The sequence below is a fragment of the Berghia stephanieae genome, chromosome 1, assembly GCF_034508935.2.
Source record: "Berghia stephanieae isolate SIO BIC M18660-M18661 chromosome 1, UCSD_Bste_1.3, whole genome shotgun sequence".
NCBI lineage: Eukaryota > Metazoa > Mollusca > Gastropoda > Nudibranchia > Aeolidiidae > Berghia > Berghia stephanieae.
In genome coordinates, this window is record NC_088360.1 from 61,695,952 (window position 1) to 61,718,451 (window position 22,500).

Below are 22,500 nucleotides of genomic sequence, written 5' to 3' on the forward strand. Positions count from 1 at the left end.
GGCTTTTTAAATAATAGCAAAATGAGGATTCTTATCCGGATCTTTATTGAATCTGTTGCAAGCGCCGTACAACCCTTAAAATCAAAAAACAATTATTGAATCTGAAGCTCTAGCTAAATGCAGCTACTGGACTCTGAGTTGTCGACTATGAATATGTTGTAACTTTTCAACATTATATCTGTATTTAAATTCTTTTTTTTTTTTTTTGGTCATGTTATGACACAAATCGGTGACTTGTCAACTCAAAACATTAATAGATATAAAAATTTTGATGCCGTAAATAATAAATGAACAAAAAACAATTATTACCAAACATGTATGAATTAAAAGTTGAATATTTTCTTGGCTGAAGCACTGGGGTATAAATACATTTTTATTCAACTAAAATTGAATACGTATTTCTCACCTAACCTCTGAAGACAAAATTAAAAAGAGAGGAAATCAAACTAAGTACTGGTTTCCAATATTTTGATATGTCAATCTTATTACAAACCACTCTCTATTGAGATTTTATGGATTCAAAGGGATCCTATATTTGATCTTAATACATTTCTCCATACCAGCGTTGAAATTTAAAAGTCGTCTTGAGGAACCTTTGTCAACTTTTTAATTTGCCTTCGTTTATTGTTGCCATTTTTTTATACTATTGATGTACATGAGTATGGATGCTGTATTAAAATTGAGAACTCAACATTGTTTTCGTAGATTTGAATTTAAAGATTCACGTGTTCAATTTTTCATTCTTGAATTCTTTAGGATGGGGAAGGGGGGGGGGGGGGGGGGGGGGGGAGGAGAATTGTGCTTCTTCAGCTGACTATTGTGTTCCACGTCCGTTCTCATCTTTCCTATTTCTTTATTTTTCCCCGGATGGGGTCTTCTGACCTCCCATGGTGGAAAGAGCGGTCACTCACTGTGTCTTTTATCTCTTATCTCTTTCCCTTTCCATGTTGCTCTCTCATGGTGAACAGGTCACTTGCTGTGTCTTCTATCCCTATACATATGTTTTATGAGTTGCTTTCTGTCCTTGCCTTTGTCTTGGAATGGGTTTACTTGGTTCTGTCCTGATCCTCTCCGGAATCCTTGGCTGAGAGGGAAATAGTCAAAAGTATGCAAGGATTTTCATTGTAAATCCTCTCTTTTATGGACTGATCGTTACATTTTTGTGTTGAAAATATCTTTTAAACATTTGAATGAGACTTTTAGGTACATTGATGGTATGCTTTTGGAATTTCTTGGATACTTTAATTTTTTCACTATCCCATTTCTTTCCTTTTTTTTTTATTACTGGCGCTGATATAACCTAAATGTTTTGCAAGCGCCATGAAACCCTTTTTCTGGATTGAGATTGCTTGGTGTTTTTTCCCTGGTTATGTCCGAAATCTTTAGCTGGGAGGGAGACTGTCAAATGTATAGTACCCTTTTAAAGAGATATTTTATTCCATTTTTAATCATCTCACTGTTATTGTTGTGTGGTCCTATCATTATTAGTTTTGGATGGTTGGCTTGGTGGTCTTCAGATTGGAAGGCACAGGGCTCGATTCCTACTCTGAGCTGCGTATAGTTGAATCCTTAGAAAAGCTCTCTACTCACATTCTCTCACCGTACTCAGGTGTACAATGAGTACATGGCTCTTAACAACGTTGTTTCTGTCCGAAATAATTGTATTAATGCCTAACCGGCGTTATATTTATATATCGTCCTCCTTGTTGCTGTTGGCAAGGGACCCATTATAAAGCCCTTAGAGCGTGCTTAGTGGATACTGCGCTGTTATAGTATAATAATATAGTGGTCAGAAGTAATTTTATTTTGTCGACCCCAGGAATGTCTTGGTGGATTTCGTTCTATGCCATGCATTAATCTTGTGAGTAGCATTATGTGTATAGTAATATGCTATGATAGGGACACGATATGATGGTGTATACATCTACTGATAAGACATCTTTTTTTCTCCTTTAATATTCATTGTGTTAACCAGTAAAACTCTGAAAAAACCATGAATTCAAAAATTTGACCAGAAAAGTGGTCCTTCAAATATCGATCGATTTAAATGAATTCTTTTGGCAAAAACTCTCAGACCTGGGACCTCACATGGGTCCTTTAAATCGATGAATATGTGAAGGAAGAGTTTTCTGGCCAAATTTTTAAAAGCATGTTTTACTGGAGGTAGAAAGTTAATAGGTTAACTTTTACGATCAGAACAATCGTATTCATTTTTAGACATATCAGCTGGTAATCTGTGTGCTCAACTGTTTTAAAATAAATGAAGTAACAAAATTCGACTTTGCCTTTTGATCAAAGGTAAAATCAATAAGGACAATACAATGCTGATTTGTATTCAATTAAAAAAATCAAACAACAACAGAAAGAAAAGAAAAAAAAAAAAACATTAAACGTTCAAAGCATGACATCTATTATATATATATATATATATATGAAGAGTTTTTTTCCAAAATGCGACATACGCCATTTTCAGGGATTGAGAGAAGCGGCTCAGATTCACTTCATGGGTGATAAAGCTTTGCCCTTTCAAAAATATTTCCGTCCAAATCGCGACATAACTTTAATTAAACGTGTATTTAATTCTACTTTTTTTCCAAAACGAGATATAGGACTGCAATGTTTTATTCCAAAATGAGACATAACCAGAGCCAATCAAAGACCGTGAATGGTGTTAATATTGACCAGTCGTAATTCGTTATGTTTTTGGCTCGGAACTGGTATCATGGATGCGCCCATTGGCGTAGACCGTAGATAACCATTCACTCGTTCAACTTCGTACCGCTAACACCATTAACATACATTTTTAACCGCTCCTAACTTCGACTATTCAATTTTGAGAGACAATGGAAGTTTTTGATAACATAAACGAAACTGCACAGCGGACAGACCGAGGGAGGAAAAGGAAAGAAACAGCTAGGGCATACAAGACAGTAGGCAAGATGAGACGGGCCAATGGAGGCTACATTCCGACTGTTTCTTGCAACCACGTTTCAACTCCTTTGTGTTGTGCAGATCAGCTGAAGCCAGAGTCACTCGTCCAAATGTTCGAGACATTTTGCTCCCAGAGCAGCCATGCTGACCAAAACAGCATGTTGATATCCTTGATGGACGTGTCAGCTCCTTCAAGGGCCAGGATCGATGAAACAGAGAGGAAAAGAGGCCGTGATGTTACCATCAAATACAATGTGGTCACCTCAACAAGCGGGAGATTGCCTGTATGCAAAGCATCCTTCATGTCCATCCTCAGTAAGTTGTCATTTCCTTTTTTATTATAATATTATCGAATTGCAAAGGCTCTCTCATTCAGTTATCTTACTTTGACTTTGATCCGTATCCAACATCAAACACTCTAACTCAACTCTAACCTATTTTTCTTTGTTCTCACTCAACTTGGATCTAGTGCCCACTCTTTCTTCTGTTCCACTGTTTTAATTATTCTTTTTGCTGATTTATTGCCTAGTGCATCACTATTTATGTTATGATAATGATTACGTTATTTTCGTATTGATCACTTAGACTTAGTCTAAGTTAAAGTGAAAGTAGAAAGAAAATTAAATAGAGCTTAGGACATGGTAACGTCTTCATTATTTATAATGAACATAGAGTAAAGCCATGTAATGTAGGAAGGTGAGTACTAAGTCCTGCCATCGAGATGAGTGCATTGTTTATAGATAGTATGCAGATGACGTCACTCGGGCCTTTGTTATTGTTTTTGCCATCCGCGTTTGTGAGTTGTTCTCACTAAACTGTATTAACCAGACTATAAAAGTTCATGGTTACACAGAGTTTGTGTGTTGGTCCGTTATACTTCCGGATGGCAATGTTGTGAACTCCTTGGCCAAGCGCATTCTATCTATAAAATACCATAAAAATCATTTCATGGTATGGGGGGGGGGGGGGGGTATACTTTTTATTGCTGTTGTGAGTGGACATTCACACCACGTGGCATGAATGAATATTTATTTTTATATCTCACCTTGTGTAGTTTGGACCACTGATATGAAGAAGAATCATGTTCATAATAGTAATAGTAGTAGATAAAGATTTTGTTAACAAAAATGAAGTGCTAATAGTAATAGTCTTAATGTTTTCATGATGCTACAGTTTTCAAGGTAATAACTGGTAACAAATTTAGGATTACTTGTTAAAAATTTGTTACAAATTGCGGACAAAAATTAAACAGCACGTTTTGCTAATAAATTAAAGAAATGATGTCGAGGAGAGACAACCAGAAATAAAATCGTGGAGCGACGATCAGAGACCGCAACACTATGCAGAAAGCGATGGAAACTACAGTCGTATTGTGACTAACGTTGAGATTGTAGTCAGAATGAAATAAGCGCTCACAGCTCTATGATTTAAGAGCATTGACAAAGCTATTAAAAAAGCTTTTGAGAGGTCATTGTGAAGTAAAAAATTGTTTATTTTTCTAAAAGTCGCCATTTTTTTTCATAATAAAGTATAAAGATAGACACACATTTAAGGAAGGTAGCATGTGTGCCATATTGCATGAAGATTTGAGGGGACACAATAGCTTATCCTTAACTTAATTAAAATTCCCTTCACAATTGGCATACAGCTTAAGGAGGCTGCTTGGGGGGGGGGGGGGGGGGGGGAGGGTGTCTTTACAGTAAATGAGTACCTAATTTAATTTTCACTTAAGTTTCTGCAGCCCCGTGGCGCAATCCATCATCTCATAGTTCATTGGTTTACTACCTATCTGTGGTTTTAGTCGTTTGTTATTGTCTTTTTTTTTATTGTTTACTTTTTTTTGTTCTCACAAGCTAGATTTTTAAAATGCTTTTTCTGTTTTGAATTTTGATTTTATTATTCGTGTCTAAGGAAAAGTTGTGGGGGATTGAAGCTTGTGTGTGTAGGCATCTATAACATTATAATTTCTCTTGCTTGATACTTTCTTCATATACCCCTTTATCTCAATGTAACATCTTTCCTCTATTTTTTATATCCTTACAGATGTCAAGAAGGATCGTCTCAGTCGTCTTGCAAATAATTTCCTTAAGGAAGGCGCACCGAGAAAAGAGCGTCGCGGTGGCAGCAGACAAACCCCAGAGATGGTTGAGTTTAAAGAGTCAATCGTTTCTCATATTGAAACATTCACGTGCAGAGCCAGCCATTATGCACGTCGTGGAGCTCCTGGACGGAAGTATCTACCCAGTGACATGAATGTTGCCAAGATGCGCCAACTCTTTAATGAGCAGAATCATCGACAGGCTTCCTATGCCTTATATTATTCAATATTTTTGCATCGATTCAATCTGGCTTTTGGGCACCCGGCCAAGGATATATGCAGTGATTGTCTGCGATTCCGGATTCAGTTGCGCCAAGATTTACCTGAAGCACAAAAGCGAGCAAAGGCAGTCGCTTTTTTGCTTCATAGGCGACGTGCCAGGAAATTTTATGACTTAATGGACAACGTTGACGATTCATTAACACTATGTTTTGATGTAATGGAGAACCTTGTTCTCCCTAAAACTTCGATTGGACAGGCGTATTATTCACGTCAGCTATATATGTATGTTTTTGCTGTCGTGCGTCATGAAGGACGAGGACAGTCTGTTCCATTAAGGAATGTTTTCCTTTATACGTGGATGGAGACACAGAATAAAAAAGACTCAAATGTCATTGCATCCGCAGTTGAGCATGCTTTAACTGGTTTCGGTGAAAGCTTTCAGGGCAGGAAAGTCAGATTATTTTCTGACTCGTGTTTTGGACAAAACAAAAATTTCAGTATGGTGTCGCTGCTGCACTCATTCAGGAAACGACATATTCCAAATAGTTCTATTCAATATTTTTTTCCAATTCGTGGCCACAGTTATCTGCCAGCTGACAGGGTATTCGGACGTATTGAGCAGGACATCAGGAAAAAAGCTCTTATTTTGCTGCCATCCGAATACATTGACATCTTAAAAAGACATGGCACTGTTTTTCAGTATGGAAAGGATTGGTTTGTGAAGGACTATAAAAAAGAAGTGGCGTCGTTTTTAAAGACTCAAAAGGGCTTCAGAGTGAGTGATGCCAGGGTGTTACAATTTAACAATGATAAAGTTGGCTTTAAGTCAGTGTATGAGGGACCATTTTGTGAACATTCGATTCTGAAGAAGGGGAAGCGTTGGGTTGACTTTGTCCCTGAGGTGATTGGAGATATTTCTTGTGTGAAGAAGAAAAGAAGACGGACGTTTGCAATTTATTGGACAGTCTTGGTGTCAGTAATGATGTCAGGGCACAGTATGATAGTTGGCTCCTATCAACTTCTGTTACAGAGGATCCAGAATCTGATGAAGATTAGATTTACTGTGTTTATATAATTTTTTATTCCCTTTTCCATATCCATTGTTTTTATGAGTCTTATGCTTTGTGTCCTGTATGGTGTTTTTTTTAATGGCTGTTTACACCAGACCATTTAATTATTCAATCAGTTTTGGTTGGCTTAAGTTTTCCTTTGGGTATTTTTGTCATATTTCATACATTTAATGCCTACCTGTCTGACTACATACTTAAATCTTGTGATTATGTCCCTCTCTGTGGATTGACAGAAGGTCTTTTTTTTTTAATGGATTGCTATTCGACACCCGAAACTCAGGTGTATCTTTTCACCAGGTTATTCGACACCCAAAGTCTCACATGCGCATGTTGAGAGTTAGCTATCCTCAACAACACGTGAATTTATCAGCACGAAAATTTTGGGTTTTGAATTACGTTCCCTTTTTTTAATTGCTGTTGACACCAGGCTATTCTTTTAAATTTAATTAATCCATCAGTTTTGTTTTCTAGAGTTTTTTTTTTTTTTTTTTGGGGGGGGGGGGGGGGGGTATTTAGCATAGTATTTTTTTTTCAATCAGTTTTTATTCCCTAAAGTTTCGCATCTTTCATAAATTGTCTATTTACTGTTGGACTTAGAATTCATACATTTTTTTGTTGCTTATTTAACTTTAAGCTGAGCTTTTGATACACCCCAGTTTTAATTCAGCTTACTGGCAATGGAACTGCTTTTCTCCTTATTTGCATGAAGGCAGGGATTTTTTGGCTCTTTTCTATTTTAAAAAGTGGTTTGGATGTGTAGTCATGTTTTCTGCTTAACATTTTTTTTTATGGGTGGGGGGGGGGGGGGGGGGGGGGATGTCAGGGGGTTGTTGAGAAGAGTGAGTCCCGTATTTTTTGCAAGTACCACACGTTTGATATTGTATCATTTTTAATTTTCAGTAGGATTATTTTTTTTACTTTGGTTTGATTTTCCCCATCATGTAGTTGATGTGGACTTTGACATGTTTTTTATCTGTTTCAAATGTTTTGATGTCATTAAATTTATAAAATATATTTTTGAGTTATTTTTGTTTTCTTTTCATGCACATTGTCTTGTGACTGCATTATGCAATAGAGAATGCTTATGCTGAAGAGGAAACTTCCATTGGTGTTCTCATTTATACCCTTCTGTATCTTAATATTAAGAGGAGTGTAAGTGGATTTACTGTTAGTGTATGTTGTATTTTCAGCTTAATCAACTTCCTTTGCATTTAATTGACTGCTGGCTATATTACTTTGGTAGACTCCCAACAGAGTTATAACCAGGAGTCTGGGCTTTTGTGAGGCCTTGCACAGGTTTCGTCTTTCTATTTCTAGTAAATTGTGTTACTATTCACCTACTTTTTCCCCTGGCGCTTATGACCTAAAGAGCCAGTACCCATTAAACATTCATAACCTAACAAGTACCCTGGTGCTTATGACTGAAGGGGTAGAAAGCATTGCAACTGTTAGGATATGACTGCTGTTTCCATCGCTTTCTGTGAGAGTGACTGCGATGCGACTTGAGCTTCTCCAGAAACTCAAGTCGCATCGCAGTTACTGATTTCTTGATGGAACCGACAGTCATATCCTGACAACAGTCGTACGTTAGGTCGACTTGAAATTGGCCCTCACAGTTCACAGTTTGTGGGTTAAATTTCCTAGAGCAATATGGAACAATTAACTACAATACGTATGTTTATGATTGGTCTTGGGTTAATTTTCATCCAGTGACTGTACTTAAACTGGTTATCGAAACTAGTCTGCGGGAGTTGGTTGGGTGCTACTGGTAGGCCCTCCTTTTCTCCCTGATCTATCACTACCATCTTGCTGTTCTGTGCTATATCAGACGATTTTGTGGCATTTCTTGGCTCTTGATAGGACTTTTGTTGAATATTACAAAGCCCTGGCGCTTATAGGACTTAAGAGTGTTGCAAGCGCTGTTAAACATTCCAAAACAAAAACAATTTCCTCCTCTTTCTTGTAGAGGGAACTTAACAGCATAAATTGCTTGCTATCATTTAGCCAGGACTCTAGTCTATGGTAGAGTACAAATTGCTGGATTAGATCCATCTAACCATTTGCTGACTCCAGACTGACAAGGGTCCAGAAAAAAAAACCTATGCTATGCTGTGTCAAACCAGGATGACCAATTTAGCCCTGACAAGTAATTTATATTTTGTCGCTATCTTTTGCCAATAAGCAATTTTTTGTTGCCCCATATTTCCTATGGCTGCTTTACCACTGTCATGAGAGTAGATTTCATCTAATGATCAAATAGCTTAGCTTGCATTCTTTGGTTAGAGAAGAAACTTCTGTGTCTGCCCCAAGGCATCAAGAATACTGAGAGTTGCCATTAGTGTGTAGGCTTATAGCACATACTTTGCTTGGGTGTAAATCTGTATTTCTGTCTTACTTACACCAACATCTTGAGAGTGACTACATCCATTTTGATCAAAATTGGATATGTCTCACTTTGGCACAAATCTGTTGGGTGGATATGTCTCATTTTGGAGAAAAAGTGAAATTATAAATCATAACAAAGTACATTTTAAAAAAAGATAGATTTAAAAAAAAAATTATGTTCTGATGTTGAGCAAGAGGATAACTGTTTCAATTAATCAAATTATGTAATCTGCGTTGTCTACTGGTCAAAAATTTAAATGTCAAATATCTCAAAACAGGAATTTGACTTATGTCTCACTTTGGAAACAAACTCTTCATATATATATATATATATATATATATATATATATATATATATATATATATATATATATATATATATATATACATATATATATATATATATATATATATATATATATATATATATATATATATATATATATATATATATAATGCAAATTTTCACTCACATTTTTGTGGCCGAGACGTCTCGGCCACAAAAATGTGAGTGAAAATTTGCATCGTCTCGGCCACAAAAATGTGAGTGAAAATTTGCATTATATATTAGCTCTAACCACCATTATCGAGCACTTTCGTACCTACAAGTACCCACCAACACTCATAAATATATATATATTATATATATATATATATATATATATATATATATATATATATATATATATATATATATATATATATATATTATTTAAAATATTTACCACAATGTTTGGGGCAGTCTACATCAATGTTTCAGGCTTAATTTGCCATCTTCAGGACTGAGTTGTTTTGTTGACTCAACAAAACAACTCAGTCCTGAAGATGGCAAATTAAGCCTGAAACATTGATGTAGACTGCCCCAAACATTGTGGTAAATATTTTAAATAATAATTCGCTCCATTACTACATGTCGAGCACTTTTCGTACCATATTTGTATCAAACACGATTCTATATATATATATATATATATATATATATATATATATATATATATATTTATATATATATATATAATATATATATATGTGTGTGTGTGTGTGTGTTTTTTAAGGGTTTTACGGAGCTTGCAGTACATTTAGGTTATATCAGCGCCATATATATATATATATATATATATATATATATATATATATATATATATATATATATATATATATATATATATATATATATATACAAGTGTTGTTTGTGAGTAATATATTTGTGTACAGTGTGTGTATGGATGTGTGTGTGTAATTGGATGCGTGTGAGCTTTTGTTCGTATGTCCGAATCTGCTGTGTGTAATGTTTTTTACTGATGGTCAATGTGAAGCGCTTCAAAGCTTCGGCATAAGCGCTATATAAATGTACATTTATTATTATTATTTGGGGTTGTAAATGTGTTAGGTCATTAAGGTTTGCCCATTGTGAGTTCTCATTCCCTGGAGTGTCATTTTTGTTGTAACCCCATTCGGAATGGTGGCTGTTGAAGTCTCCCATGATTATGGATGGGTGATTTACTTGGTCTTTAGGGTAAGAGGCCCAGTTAAGATTTGATGGTTTGTATACATTAGTAATTTCAGTGTCACACATTTAATAGTGATTCTTTGTGTGCCGTTGATTTCTATGCTGCCTCCCAGGTCAGTGACTTGGGCTGCTGCTCTGGCATAAGTGATGATGCCATATTGCCTACGGTATCCCTGAATGTTGTATCTTGAGGGAGGGGCAGTGTCATCGAGATGGGTTTTCTGGAGGAGGACAATGTCAACATCATATTTTTTTAGTACATACGATAGGTACTCACACTTAGCCATTGATAGTCCTTCTATATTTAGGGAAAGTATCTTAAGGCTAGTGCCTATAGTGAGATTGTTTTCAACGTTGGAGTATAGCTCACTTGTCATGCCAATCGAACTTCCTGCGTTTGACACACGGTCCCTTTTGTACTGGGCGACGACCGAGCCAGCATGATATCTTATCCTTTTTCATTTTCATTGAGTTGGAGGTGTGGGTCCAGGAAAAGGATGAACATTGTCTGGACGCCGGTTTGGATCATTCTTGGTCTGGCTACTCATCTTCCGCTGTTCCAGCGGGATTGGATCTAGGCTGGTATCACCTTCAGGGTCAATGCAGCGCACAAGCTCCTGTACGACGGCCACGAGATGATCCATCTCACGAGTCATCACAGAGAAATCACCCAATGGTGTTTTTTTTTTTTATTGCCGAAGTCGACAGCCCATCTTAAGCAAAGAGAATTCTTTTTACAAACTACAGCTGTCAGAAGAAAAAATAAAGAATATAAAGTTGACATGCGCACCATAACCCACACTTACACACCTTGTCTTGCCACAAACTGATCATGTCGTGACCATAGCAAACTAGTGACTCAGAGCTGATGATCTTAAATCCGATAGAATAAGTGGTAGCTATAATGATTTTTTGGACAAATGAGTAAAACGTACTATCTGATTCAATACTCGCCTGTAATGAAATATTTTCCAAGAACTAGATTTAGATAAGTGGGGTGACGAAATGACTGTCAGCTGAATATCCGAGCTGCTGGTTTCGGTTAAGTTTTGCCTTTGACCATGTGTCTATAGAGGTTAAGTAATTCGAAGGAAGTTTATTTTCCTTTCTTTGATCTGTAACTACATTTAACATAGCAGCAAACATGTGAATTGTTTGCAGACAAGTTTTAAAGAAAGAGACAGAGGGTAGAGGATGGTTACCCACACATGCTTTTGTTACTGTTTTTCTGCCTGCGTCACAACTGCGCAACCAGTTGGCGCATCCGGTTGGGCGTCTCCTATAACCGCTTGTTTGTTTTTGTCGTTTTTAAGGGTTTTACGGCGCTTGCAACACATTAAGGTTATACCAGCGCCAGTAAAAAGGGGGAAAATGGGATAGTAAAAAGTTCTAGAATTACAATTAAAGCACACAAGAAAAGGTAAAACAAAGGAGAATTGGTTCAAATAGGAAACATATGTAGATTCCAAGAGCAAACCATCAAAGTACTTAGTTTGAGACCACCCAAAAGTCTTACCCAGACACCAGCACAAGACCCAACTAAGAGGAATACACTCAAATGTTTACAAATCATATGTTAAAAATGAAAAAAATAATAATACATAACAGAGAGATTATTTACAAGGGAAAAAAATATCATCTCCCAAAACTATAACTATACATTCGACTGTTTTCCTCCCAGCCACGTATCCGACCAGGGCAAAGACAAAACTTAGTAATCTCATTCCAAGATAAAGATAGAAAGCATGTTGGAAAACCGATCCAGGGGGATAGAAGACACAGCAAGTACCTCCCTGCCCACTATGGGAGGTAGGAGCTGAACCGCTTGTCACAATAAAATGAATAACAATGACAATTTAAAAAGCTGATGCGATGATTTATTTGAAAAATAAAAAGAATGGTAGAAACGAAATATAAATTGATATCAAGTAATTAAATTAGACTGGAAATTGTAGAAAACAAATCATAGGCATATAAAATGCATGTTAAACGCTAATATAAGCATATTTACAACAAGAATACATCTTTACTCTTTTTGTTTGTTTTTAAGAGTTTTACGGCTCTTGCAACACATTAAGATTATATCAGCGCCAGTACACAGGAAGAAAATGCGATAGTAAAAAGCTTTGGAATTACAATTAAAGAGATCACCTAAAAGTCTCATCCAGACACAAGTCAGGTCCTCACCAAGAGGAATACACTCAAATGTTTATACAAATCATATATAATGTGTAACCAAAACATAATACAGGGCAAAAAAGAGAGATGATTTACAAGGGAAAAAATATCATCTCCCAAAACGAACTATCCATTTGACCCCCCCCCCCCCCCCTCCCCCGGTATCCGGCCGCCAGGACAAAACTGAGTAATCTGTCCAAGAGAGGTCGAAAATGTGTTGCAATTAACCAGTGACTTTTATATAGAATTAATTCCGTTTCTTGGTTATGAACAACCAAAATCTCATTTCAAAATAGAACTTTGTAATTTTAGGTAAAGAAAATAAACCCCAAAAAATGGCCTTACGCTGAAACCTACATTAGAATGGATTCAATTTATCTCAATTCGAAAGTTTGGAGATTAAACAATAAAGTTAATCCTAAAGAAACTGTACTTCTTATAGGGTATACTATACATGTGTATGACAGGGTACAAAAAGCAATGTGTTCCATTTGGGATACCCAAGTCCCAATCTCCTATTGGCATTTGTTGTTTTTTTCACCCTGGGGCAAGAAATTTAGCCCCTATTGCTCACTTTGCGGTGCTGTATTGCAGCTGACGCCTGTATTACCTCTGTCTTTTCTTGAGATAGACCCGAAAAAATCCAATGGGGATGGGTAATGGGAAATTTATTATTACATGTATTATTTAGCACCTGACTTTCTAAACTCAAAAAGTCGAAGATAGAGTAACAATATAGATATTATTTGTTTAAAATGCGACATTGGTTCAAATATTTACATAATGTAAGTAAAGCATCTCACTCTCACAATCTTATTGATCATTACACTCACTTATCACAATACATTGCTTTTCTGCACGCAATTCCTGGGTGGCGGAATTTTTCTCTATGTATAATACGAGGTATGTTTCAGAATTAAAAATCCCTGTAACGCTGTACTCAAATAATATTTTGAATAATCTTGTATTCGTTATCAAATGAATCTTTATTCAATTACCTATTCAACACAAGAACCATTAAGTTCCACACACTTAAGCATTCGGTGTACTCAACGGTCGGAGATGTTGACCAGTGGCTGTTTGCCTCTAGAATCTGGTCCTCATCTTCAAACGGTTGACATCGCAGCATGTCTGGAAGTTGCTTGGGGCAGGATCGGGTGAAAAGAGTGGGTGTTCCAACAATAATTGTGGGAACCATTCCCATGATTAGCCTTCAAGAAGCTTGTTCACAACTCTCGATTTGTGAACAAGTGCATTGCCGTGATGCAGAATGGTGCCCCGTTCAAGCAAAGTGGGTCTTTCTTTTCGTATTGCTGGTCTCAATTTGTCTTTAATAACAAATCTGTAATAGTTTCCGTTAACAATTTGACCAGGAGGGGCAGGCTAGTTCCGTATTATGCCACGCGTGTCGAAAAAAAAGAAATGTGCATCACTTTCTTCTCCGCCTTCTGAATGTCAGATTTCCCATCTTCAACTTCCCTGCCCCACCCTCTTTTGAATTGAAGAAGTATTGTGCTCCAAAACCTTACAAAGATCTCCATGTATTTTGACAGCAGACTTGCCGAGAAGAGTTGAAAATTTGATGACAACTTGAACATCATAATCATAGCGTGAGAAGATTGCGTCAATGTTCTGCTCTGCCTTTTTTCTTTTATTACGCTTGGACAAGGAGCAAAAGTACACGACAACCAATAGACTTGAAAATATCTTAGATATGACGTCATATTGTCTTAAATTTTGGTAGTTCAAGTTTGCTTATTAGCGGAGTGATAGAAGAGGGAAATTGAATTCTGGAACACATCTCGTATGGCTCCATACCTTAACTGCGCCCAAGGTTGATAATAATGTATCCTCTTAAGGCTGCTCATAAGAGAGGTGTCAATTTAGTGGTTTTTGAGCTAACAATGAAATTCATTTGTTGTAATTTGCATATATTGATAATTTAATTCCCAGCAGCAGAAAATGATTGAAACAAGCATCATTGTCAAGTAAAAATGATGGTCTTGACACATGCCAAGATATTATTTTTTTATTGTAAAATTCTTATTCGGCATGACTTGGTGAGAGTGAGATCCTCATTTTCTCTCCCTCAGTATTCCATGTCATGAAATATGTCCAAATATTTTAGGAATAAAATGTTAACCATTAGACCAAAATATTATAAATCTTATTTTTTTAAAAGCATTTAACTGATTTAAATATGCAGTTTTGGGCACATATAAAAGCCCACTTTTCAATGGCTTGATGACTTTTTTCTATCCCATACGAGTCAAGTCAAAATTTGCTTTTTTATGAATGTTAGGCATTATTGTTTGAAGATAGATACTACTTTTGTATGGTTGTCTCAGGAAATTGCCGTCTTTATAGTGTCATATAGGTGTCAATGCTTAGGGTCATTGAAATCCATCTCAATTACTTGTATTTTTGCATGTTGAATAAGTAATATAACGAAAGAAGAAGTTCTCCTTTTGTGCACACGTGTATGTGTGAACTTTTTATAGACTGACGCGTCCAGATACATATGGCAGTGATTTCCCATAAATTAAATGACCTTGCTGTGGTATGCCTGTGGTGTTAAAACTGATTTTACTCTGACTCTTATTCAATTGTTTTATCTCTAAATTCGACTGACTGGAGGTCAATGGTATATCTGATGACTTTATAAGACAATGACTAAATGTGTATTCCTGGAGGAAAGGAGATGATTCTGTATGGACAGTGTGGTTCGTTTTGAATGTAGTTGGTCGATAAGGAGAAAGAGGTCGCTACTTGGAATAAACTATATGCCCTCATAATTTTGAATCTTCTTTTGTTCACATTCTGTGTCCGTCTGTTTGAGCAACTCATTTAATTTAACTGTACCAGTGCTTAGTGTTAGTTGTAATTGATGATTGATACTGCAATATTTGTAGCATGTCCGGTAAGTAGCCTTGTTGGGTGATTGATTTTTTCTTGTAAAGAGGTCATCCTTTATAGGCAGATTGGTAGTAAATTGAGATATTGAAATCATATACAATATTGGTTTTTATTTTTTAATGGTCAATAAAATCTTATCCTCATGAGTTATTTTACCACATAATGAATGACATAAATCATATCAGTTTACTGTTATGACCAACACAACTGTTTGAGAGGAATGGAAATGGTAAAAATAATATACAGAACTAACAAAACCAAGAATAAATCAAGAAAATCAACTGCCAATATGATAATAATGCACAGGAACATGGATGCATGTATGTACTTTTGATATTTATTAAAATTCTTGAGATACTGCGCTGAGTTTTGAATAACAATTTTGTTATCTAAGTGCACCATAATTAACAAGCACTTAAAATTAGATCCACAATTTGTGATATTTAAAGAAAGCTATTAATCACAAGAATGTCAAATTTGCACTGATGTTTAGAAATAATAAAGTGAACGAGGCTGTTATTGTTTTCCTGCTATACAGACCTATTATAAGACCATAAATATCCACAATTGCCCCCATAGGACTGATACCAGTTGAACTCCAATGACCTCATGCAGGTAGCTAGCAGGGAGGGTTAATGACCCCTTGGGAGTTCCATCTGAAATCGCGCTGATTCCACGCAGTGAATGAGAGTTACTCGGCCATCATGTCTCTATTATGTATATAAGTCTTCATAACTGTACACTCTTTGTCAACATTCTACTTTTTCCATCAGATTTTTGTTTTGATGAGTGTAAATTAATGACCATGGAAACACAGTTTCACACAAAATAAATTAAATTATCGGGGACATGCAATATCACGATGAATCTTCGTTGTTTGCCTGACCAGGCAAGGTGTCATAATGTTATTGAGAGTTCACACCTCTTCAGTAAAAAAATATTATTTTTATATTCCTCCTTACTATTTGGCAACCTGTCATCTGCATTTTTTGCCAAATTGGGACCTAAAATTTGCCCAAAAAACCCCCTAAAATTTGCCAAAAAATTTGCCAAGGAGAACTAAGCATTTCAGTAAAAATTAACACGCGATACAGAAAAAAAATATATAAAAGACAATTTATTACATTTAACGAGGCTAGATTTATTAATTTAATTTTAAAGGATCATTATCCGTAGATAGTAGCTTTGCTTGGTTTGGGCACAGGCAAAGCTGCAACATTTCTCAAGTTTCGCACTTTTTTTCTCGTTATTTGCCACGCGATTTGCCAATTTTCCCAAAATTTGCCACGATTTGCCAATTTTGGGAAATTTGCCAAAATTTGCGGATCACCCTGATATTTGCGGCCGCAAAAATTGCAGATGACAGGGCAACCTGAACAGAGGTGTGTACCAATTAATATCAAATTGGGCGGCCAAGGCATGTCAATGAGTTTTTCTATTTAATTAAAAATTCTGATAAGCCTTGGTCATCCCATTTAGATAGTATGAATTTGAACAATGTATATATCAGAAGATAATCGATGATTTATTGACGTCCTTAAAGTCAGCAAGGATTGTCTCCATTCACATATTAGATTACTGAATGATCAGACAACTACATGCTTTTCAACTCTCCTGAGCACCTGCAGAAAAGCGATGCTTACTGTATAAAACCATTGTCATTTCAAATCAATTGGCTGTTACCTCAGATATTAATGGAAATTTTAACATAGATGGCAAAATTTCAGATGTTAACATAATGTTATGATTCTTTTGCATTTTCATTCCTCTGTTTTTAACACAATTTTATTTACTCGCTTAGCCATTTAACTGTCGCACTTTGGAATAAAATGTAATAAAAAATTAGACTAGAAAACTCGTCCAAATACCGATGGATTTAAATGACCCTCATCTTGGCAAAAACTCTCAAACCCTATTTTAGGTGTAAAAAGCAGTACTTAAGCAGTAATGAGTTGTTAGTTTGTTTTTAAGGGTTTTACGGCGCTTGCAACACATTTAGGTCATATCAGCGCCAGTAAAAAGGAAGAAAATGGGATAGTAAAAAGTTCTAGAATTACAATTAAAGCACCCAAAAAGGCAAAGGGGAACTGGGAACAAATAGGAATTAGATGTAGATTCCAAGAGCATACCACCAATATACTTAGTTTGAGATCACCTTTAAGTCTCATCCGGACACAAGCACAAAATCCAACAAAGAGGAATACACTCAAATGCTTACATAATACATTAAAAATAACAAATATAATAATACATAACAGAGATGATTTACAAGGAAAAAAATATCATCTCCCAAAACAATAACAATGCATTTGTCTGTTTCCCTCTCAGCCAGGACTCCGACGAGGGCCAGGAAAAAAAAAAACAAGTAATCTCATTCCAAGACAAAGACAGAAAGCTTGTTGGATAAGATATAAGGGCTTAGAAGACACAGTATGTACCTCCCTGCCGCTATGGGAGGTCAGGATCCCCATAAGCAGTAATGATGATAATTTAAAATATATATATATGAACAACAATTGTGTCAATGTGATAATAAATCAATGATGGCATTTACTTACAACTTTCAATTTAGAAAAAAAAAGGATCTCTTGAAACCATCAGCGACATAGGGTAATAAATTCGACACATGCATTTGGTTATGGAACTCAAGTGGATTAATTTAAAAAGTATTCATTTGATCAGTGTTTATCTTGTATTTATTATACACAAAATATGATGTTTGGAGATGTTTTCATGTGAACATTGCTATGAAAATATAAATTATCATCGCCGTCGTCGTCATTGTCATCATCAGCAGAAGCAGCGACAGCATCATCATCATTATTATCATTAATTCCGTTGAATGTCCAGAATTTTTTTCCTTATTATTCTTTGTTATCATTCCATTCCTTCCTCTAACTTTTAACTTCAACACGGTTTCCTAAAAACTAATTTCACCCAGCCAATGTTAGAAAAATTAATCACTTAAATGTTTTTTTTTATGCACCCAATGATTTCGACCACTGATAACTCACTGTGACATTGACAGTAACTTATGTGTGTATATGTCTACACTGCATGTGTGTATATGCAGTTGATACACAAGCAGACACTCACACCCTTCATCGCTGTTTCGCATAAAAGGCACCTCTCTGCATTTCTTGCCACTTCGCCATTAATTCCAATTCCATGCATCATGATTATAGTTGGCTACCAAGGTAAATGAGTGTTGTGATACAGTAATCACCACCATCCCCCCTCACACACACGCAAACACCAACCCCTTGTAACATATCAATTAAGTAAATAATAATTAAGTTTCCTTTTTTCAATCCTGTCTTTGGGTCTATTCCAAGGGAAAACTGGAATAATCCAGATGTCAGCCGTAGCACAGTGTGGCAGAGGGGTAGGGGGGAAGTTGACGAATCTAACAGCAACATACAACCAATGTGAACACACTGAAACATATTCATTAAGAAATGCAAATAATTACTCTAATTTCCAGTTCTTCTCATATTTCAACTTCCTAACTTACATATGAACATTTTTTTACCATCCCCTCCCTGGATCTACACATTAATTCATTTTTTTCTTCATTCATTCCATGTTATGGATTGGAAAGTAAGACGACTTAAACGTCCATGTATGCATGCTCATAACTGTCAACCAATGTGTATCCCACTATTCAATCTTCACTTGATTTATGATTATTCACTACTCGTGTGTTGGTTTATATTAGATATTGTCAAATCCAGTTTAAAATATCCCATATCTAGTGATAGAAAGGCCATAGCACTGGACCATTTTAAGAAAATCTTATGTCAACTACCTATCCATGGTGAGAGATGCTTGTTAATTATTAATTCTGGCACTCACTAATATTTTACTAACACAGGAAGTCATGAAAGCATTGGATTGGAACCCTGCTTATGGTATCTCACGTTTAATCCCTAGTTGATTTTGTAGCTCTCCACTGCAGTTGATTTTTGGGCTACATCATCTTCTCTTTAAAACAGACTCGAATCTTAAAATTCCTCTTAGGGATAAATTAAGTTAATTTCATTTAATTAATCCTATCTATGTGTAAAATAAAAATTGATAGTATCAGTTATCTGTTATGATTATTGTAATCTTATATAATATGATTTCAAAGAGACGTCCATTATTAAATCCAAAAAGTCTTCCAATCATGGCATAAATAATATTGTTGAATTATTTTAAAATCATTATAAACTTTACTATCATAGTTAAAGCATGGGGCATATTTGTTCATTTGCATTTTAAATGATTTTTTTTAGAGCTTCTCATATTCATTTACATGACAAATAGTTCAATTCAATTTTTAAAAATATATAAAAAAGATTAACAAATGGAAATAAAACAATGATTACGATGATGATGATAATAATAATAACAATAATGACAACAACAACAATAATAATAATAATAATAATAATAATAATAATAATAATAATAATAATAATAAAATAATAATAAAATATTAATAATAATATAATAATAATAAAAAAGAAATACTACTACTACTACTACTACTACTACTACTACTACTATTACTACTACTACTAATATAATAATAATAATAATAATAATAATAATAATAATAATAATAATAATATAATAATAATAATAATAATAATAATAAATAATAATAATAATAATAATGATAATAATATAATAATAATAATAATAATAATAATAATAATAATAATAATAATAATAATAATAATAATAATAATAATAATATAATAATTACAATAATAATAAATATTTAAAATCTATTTTAAAAATAACAAGATATATCAACAAGTGGTGTATTGGTTTTTTTATTTTCTTTTGGAAAGAAAAACTTGATTATCAGCTCGTTCAAAAGGTAGCAATACAGTGGAACCTCCCGATTACGACACCTCCGAATAGCGACAACCTCCTGATAACGACATTGACCCCTGGTCCCGATTTTTTTTCTAGTTAAGGTCAGTAAAAAAACCTCCAAATAACGACGCACTTTTTGATAAAACCTCTGAATAACGACATCATTTTCGCGATTTTCGGCAGTTTTCGTAGATATCTGATAATAAAAATACCGAGTACGAGTACTCAAAGTTTATAAGTTTTGACGAATCTTGGCTGATATGCATTAATAAAAACCAAGGTATAAATGTTAGTGTAAGCAAGTAAACACAAAATCTTGGTAAATGTGATATTATGTGGTGATAGTAGTAGTGGTAGTAGTAGTAGTAGTAGTAGTAGTAGTAGTAGTAGTAGTAGTAGTAGTAGTAGTAGTAGTAGTAGTAGTAGTAATAATAATAATAATAATAATAATAATAATAATAATAATAGAGTAGTAGTAGTATAGTAGTAGTATTAGCAGTAGTAGTAGTAGTAGTAGTAGTAGTAGTAGTAGTAGTAGTAGTAGTAGTAGTAGTAGTAGTAGTAGTAGTAGTAGTAGTAGTAGTAGAAGTAGTAGTAGTGTTTTTGTGGGAGGAGGAGGAATTACCTGTTTTTTTGTTTGTTTTAAAGGGTTTTACAACGCTTGTGACACATCTATGTCATATCAGCGCCAGTAAAAAGGAAGAAAATTGGATAGTAAAAAACATTCTAGATTTGAAATTGAAATGACATAAGAAAAAGTAAGACAAAGGGGAATGGTTTAAATAGGGAACAGATGTAGATTCCAGGAGCACACTATCAGTGTACTCAATTCAGATCACCTAAAAGTCTCATCCAGACACACGTACAAGAAGCCTCTAAGAGGAATACACTACAATTCTTTATTTGTTTTGTCAATGTTTATAAAAACTGGTCCCGCGGGCCACGCCCACTTTGTCCACCATCTTGGAAACCTCTAAATAACGACACTTCCGGATAACGACATAAAAACTCGGTCCCGTGGCATGTCGTTATCGGGAAGTTCCACTGTAGTTATTTTGTTCACTGCACAGTTAACACCTTGAATTCAGGAGTTTGGGCACGGTACTTGGAATGGAGAAATGTTGCCATCTTGATTGGATTTCCTGAAGATGAAATAACATTTTGTTTTAGTTTAGTTTTCAAGAGTTTTACAGCCCTTGCGACACATTTAGGTAATTTCAGCACCAGTGAAAAAGAAGACAATGAGAAGTCTAGATTTATTAACGGCCCATGAGAATAGGTAAGAAAAAGGGGAATGGTTCAAATAAGGAACAGATGCAGATTACAGGACCCCACCAAGAGGATTACACTCAAATGTTTGCAAAACATCATATTCAAAACAAAATATAATATTCTAGTACATAACAGAGAGGTGATTTACAAGGAAAAAATATCATCTCCCTGAACATTTGACTGTTTCCTTCGCAGCTAGGGACTCAAGCCAGGGCCAGGACAAACCAAGTAATCTCATTCCAAACGGAAGATAGAAAGCAGCTCGGAAGACAGATATAGGGGGATAGAAGACGCAGCAAGTGACCCTTGCCCACCATGGGAGAAGTGGCATTATAAAACGTGGTTTGAAAATCAATAAAACAAAATTCAATGCATGTGCTTCACATAATTTTAATGTTTCATTTATTTTTCAAACAACTCATCTGGAACTGAATTTCCAAATCACTAGTTAGGACCCTTTTTTGTACCAGCTGTCATATCTACTATCCAATAGCATGTGTCTTAAACAGGCCTGTAAATGGTTAGTGAAAAAATTGTTGGAACTTTTTGAACATGCGAAAATAGACCAACAAGACAAAAATATGGATTAATTAATAAATACAACACAGATATGACATGTCAACTGACCAGTCAAGTTCTGTCCCTTTCCCCATTTATAATACAAAATAAGGAGGTCCTTATTTTATGGTACCAAAAAAAAAATCCCAATTATTTGAGAGAGTACACAGTTCGTTGTAAAATGAAAGGAAGAGAACAATTCCTACCTTTTTGAAGGATGTGTATCTAGTGCTTGACACGAGAAGCTGCTTTATCTTCGCTCCTGTTTGCTTCTGTTACATTTTAAAGCTGATTCTTTCATTTTTATGGATTAATTTTTATAAAAGAAGAAGAAGAAGAAGAAGAAGAAGAAGAAGAAGAAGAAGAAGAAGAAGAAGAAGAAGAAGAAGAAGAAGAAGAAGAGGAAGAAGAAGAAGAAGAAGAAGAAGAAGAAGAAGAAGAAGAAGAAGAAGAAGAAGAGAAGAAGAAGAAGAAGAAGAAGAAGAAGAAGA

The 22,500-nt window shown here is 35.1% G+C and overlaps 2 protein-coding genes across 3 annotated transcripts in view; one reads left to right on the forward strand and one right to left on the reverse strand.

The window, feature by feature from the left end:
- Positions 1-2,444: 2,444 nt before the first annotated feature.
- Positions 2,445-6,814, forward strand: LOC144978924 (uncharacterized). Its single transcript, XM_078925546.1, has 2 exons — positions 2,445-3,246; positions 4,975-6,814. The coding sequence occupies exons 1-2, from the start codon at positions 2,844-2,846 to the stop codon at positions 6,324-6,326; spliced, it is 1,755 nt and encodes a 584-aa protein (XP_078781672.1). The 5' UTR covers positions 2,445-2,843; the 3' UTR covers positions 6,327-6,814.
- A 13,993-nt stretch (positions 6,815-20,807) lies between these two features.
- Positions 20,808-22,500, reverse strand: part of LOC144978933 (alpha-N-acetylglucosaminidase-like) — a 134,231-nt gene continuing 132,538 nt past the window's right edge. Inside the window, exon 22 of one of the 2 annotated variants that reach the window (XM_078925561.1) lies at positions 20,808-21,321. In XM_078925561.1, the coding sequence (XP_078781687.1) occupies positions 21,239-21,321 (83 nt within the window). In that variant the 3' untranslated portion in view covers positions 20,808-21,238. Of the gene's footprint in view, positions 21,322-21,825; positions 21,963-22,500 lie in introns of those variants that run through there. The other variant, XM_078925564.1, reaches the window with a different exon arrangement.

What these genes read in the sequence shown, in the direction of transcription:
- LOC144978924 (XM_078925546.1), top strand. Translation starts at nt 2,844, where the DNA reads ATGGAAGTTTTTGATAACATAAACGAAACTGCACAGCGGACAGACCGA. An exon ending in ATCCTTCATGTCCATCCTCA is followed by an intron (nt 3,247 to 4,974) that starts GTAAGTTGTCAT and finishes ATATCCTTACAG; the next exon opens with ATGTCAAGAAGGATCGTCTC.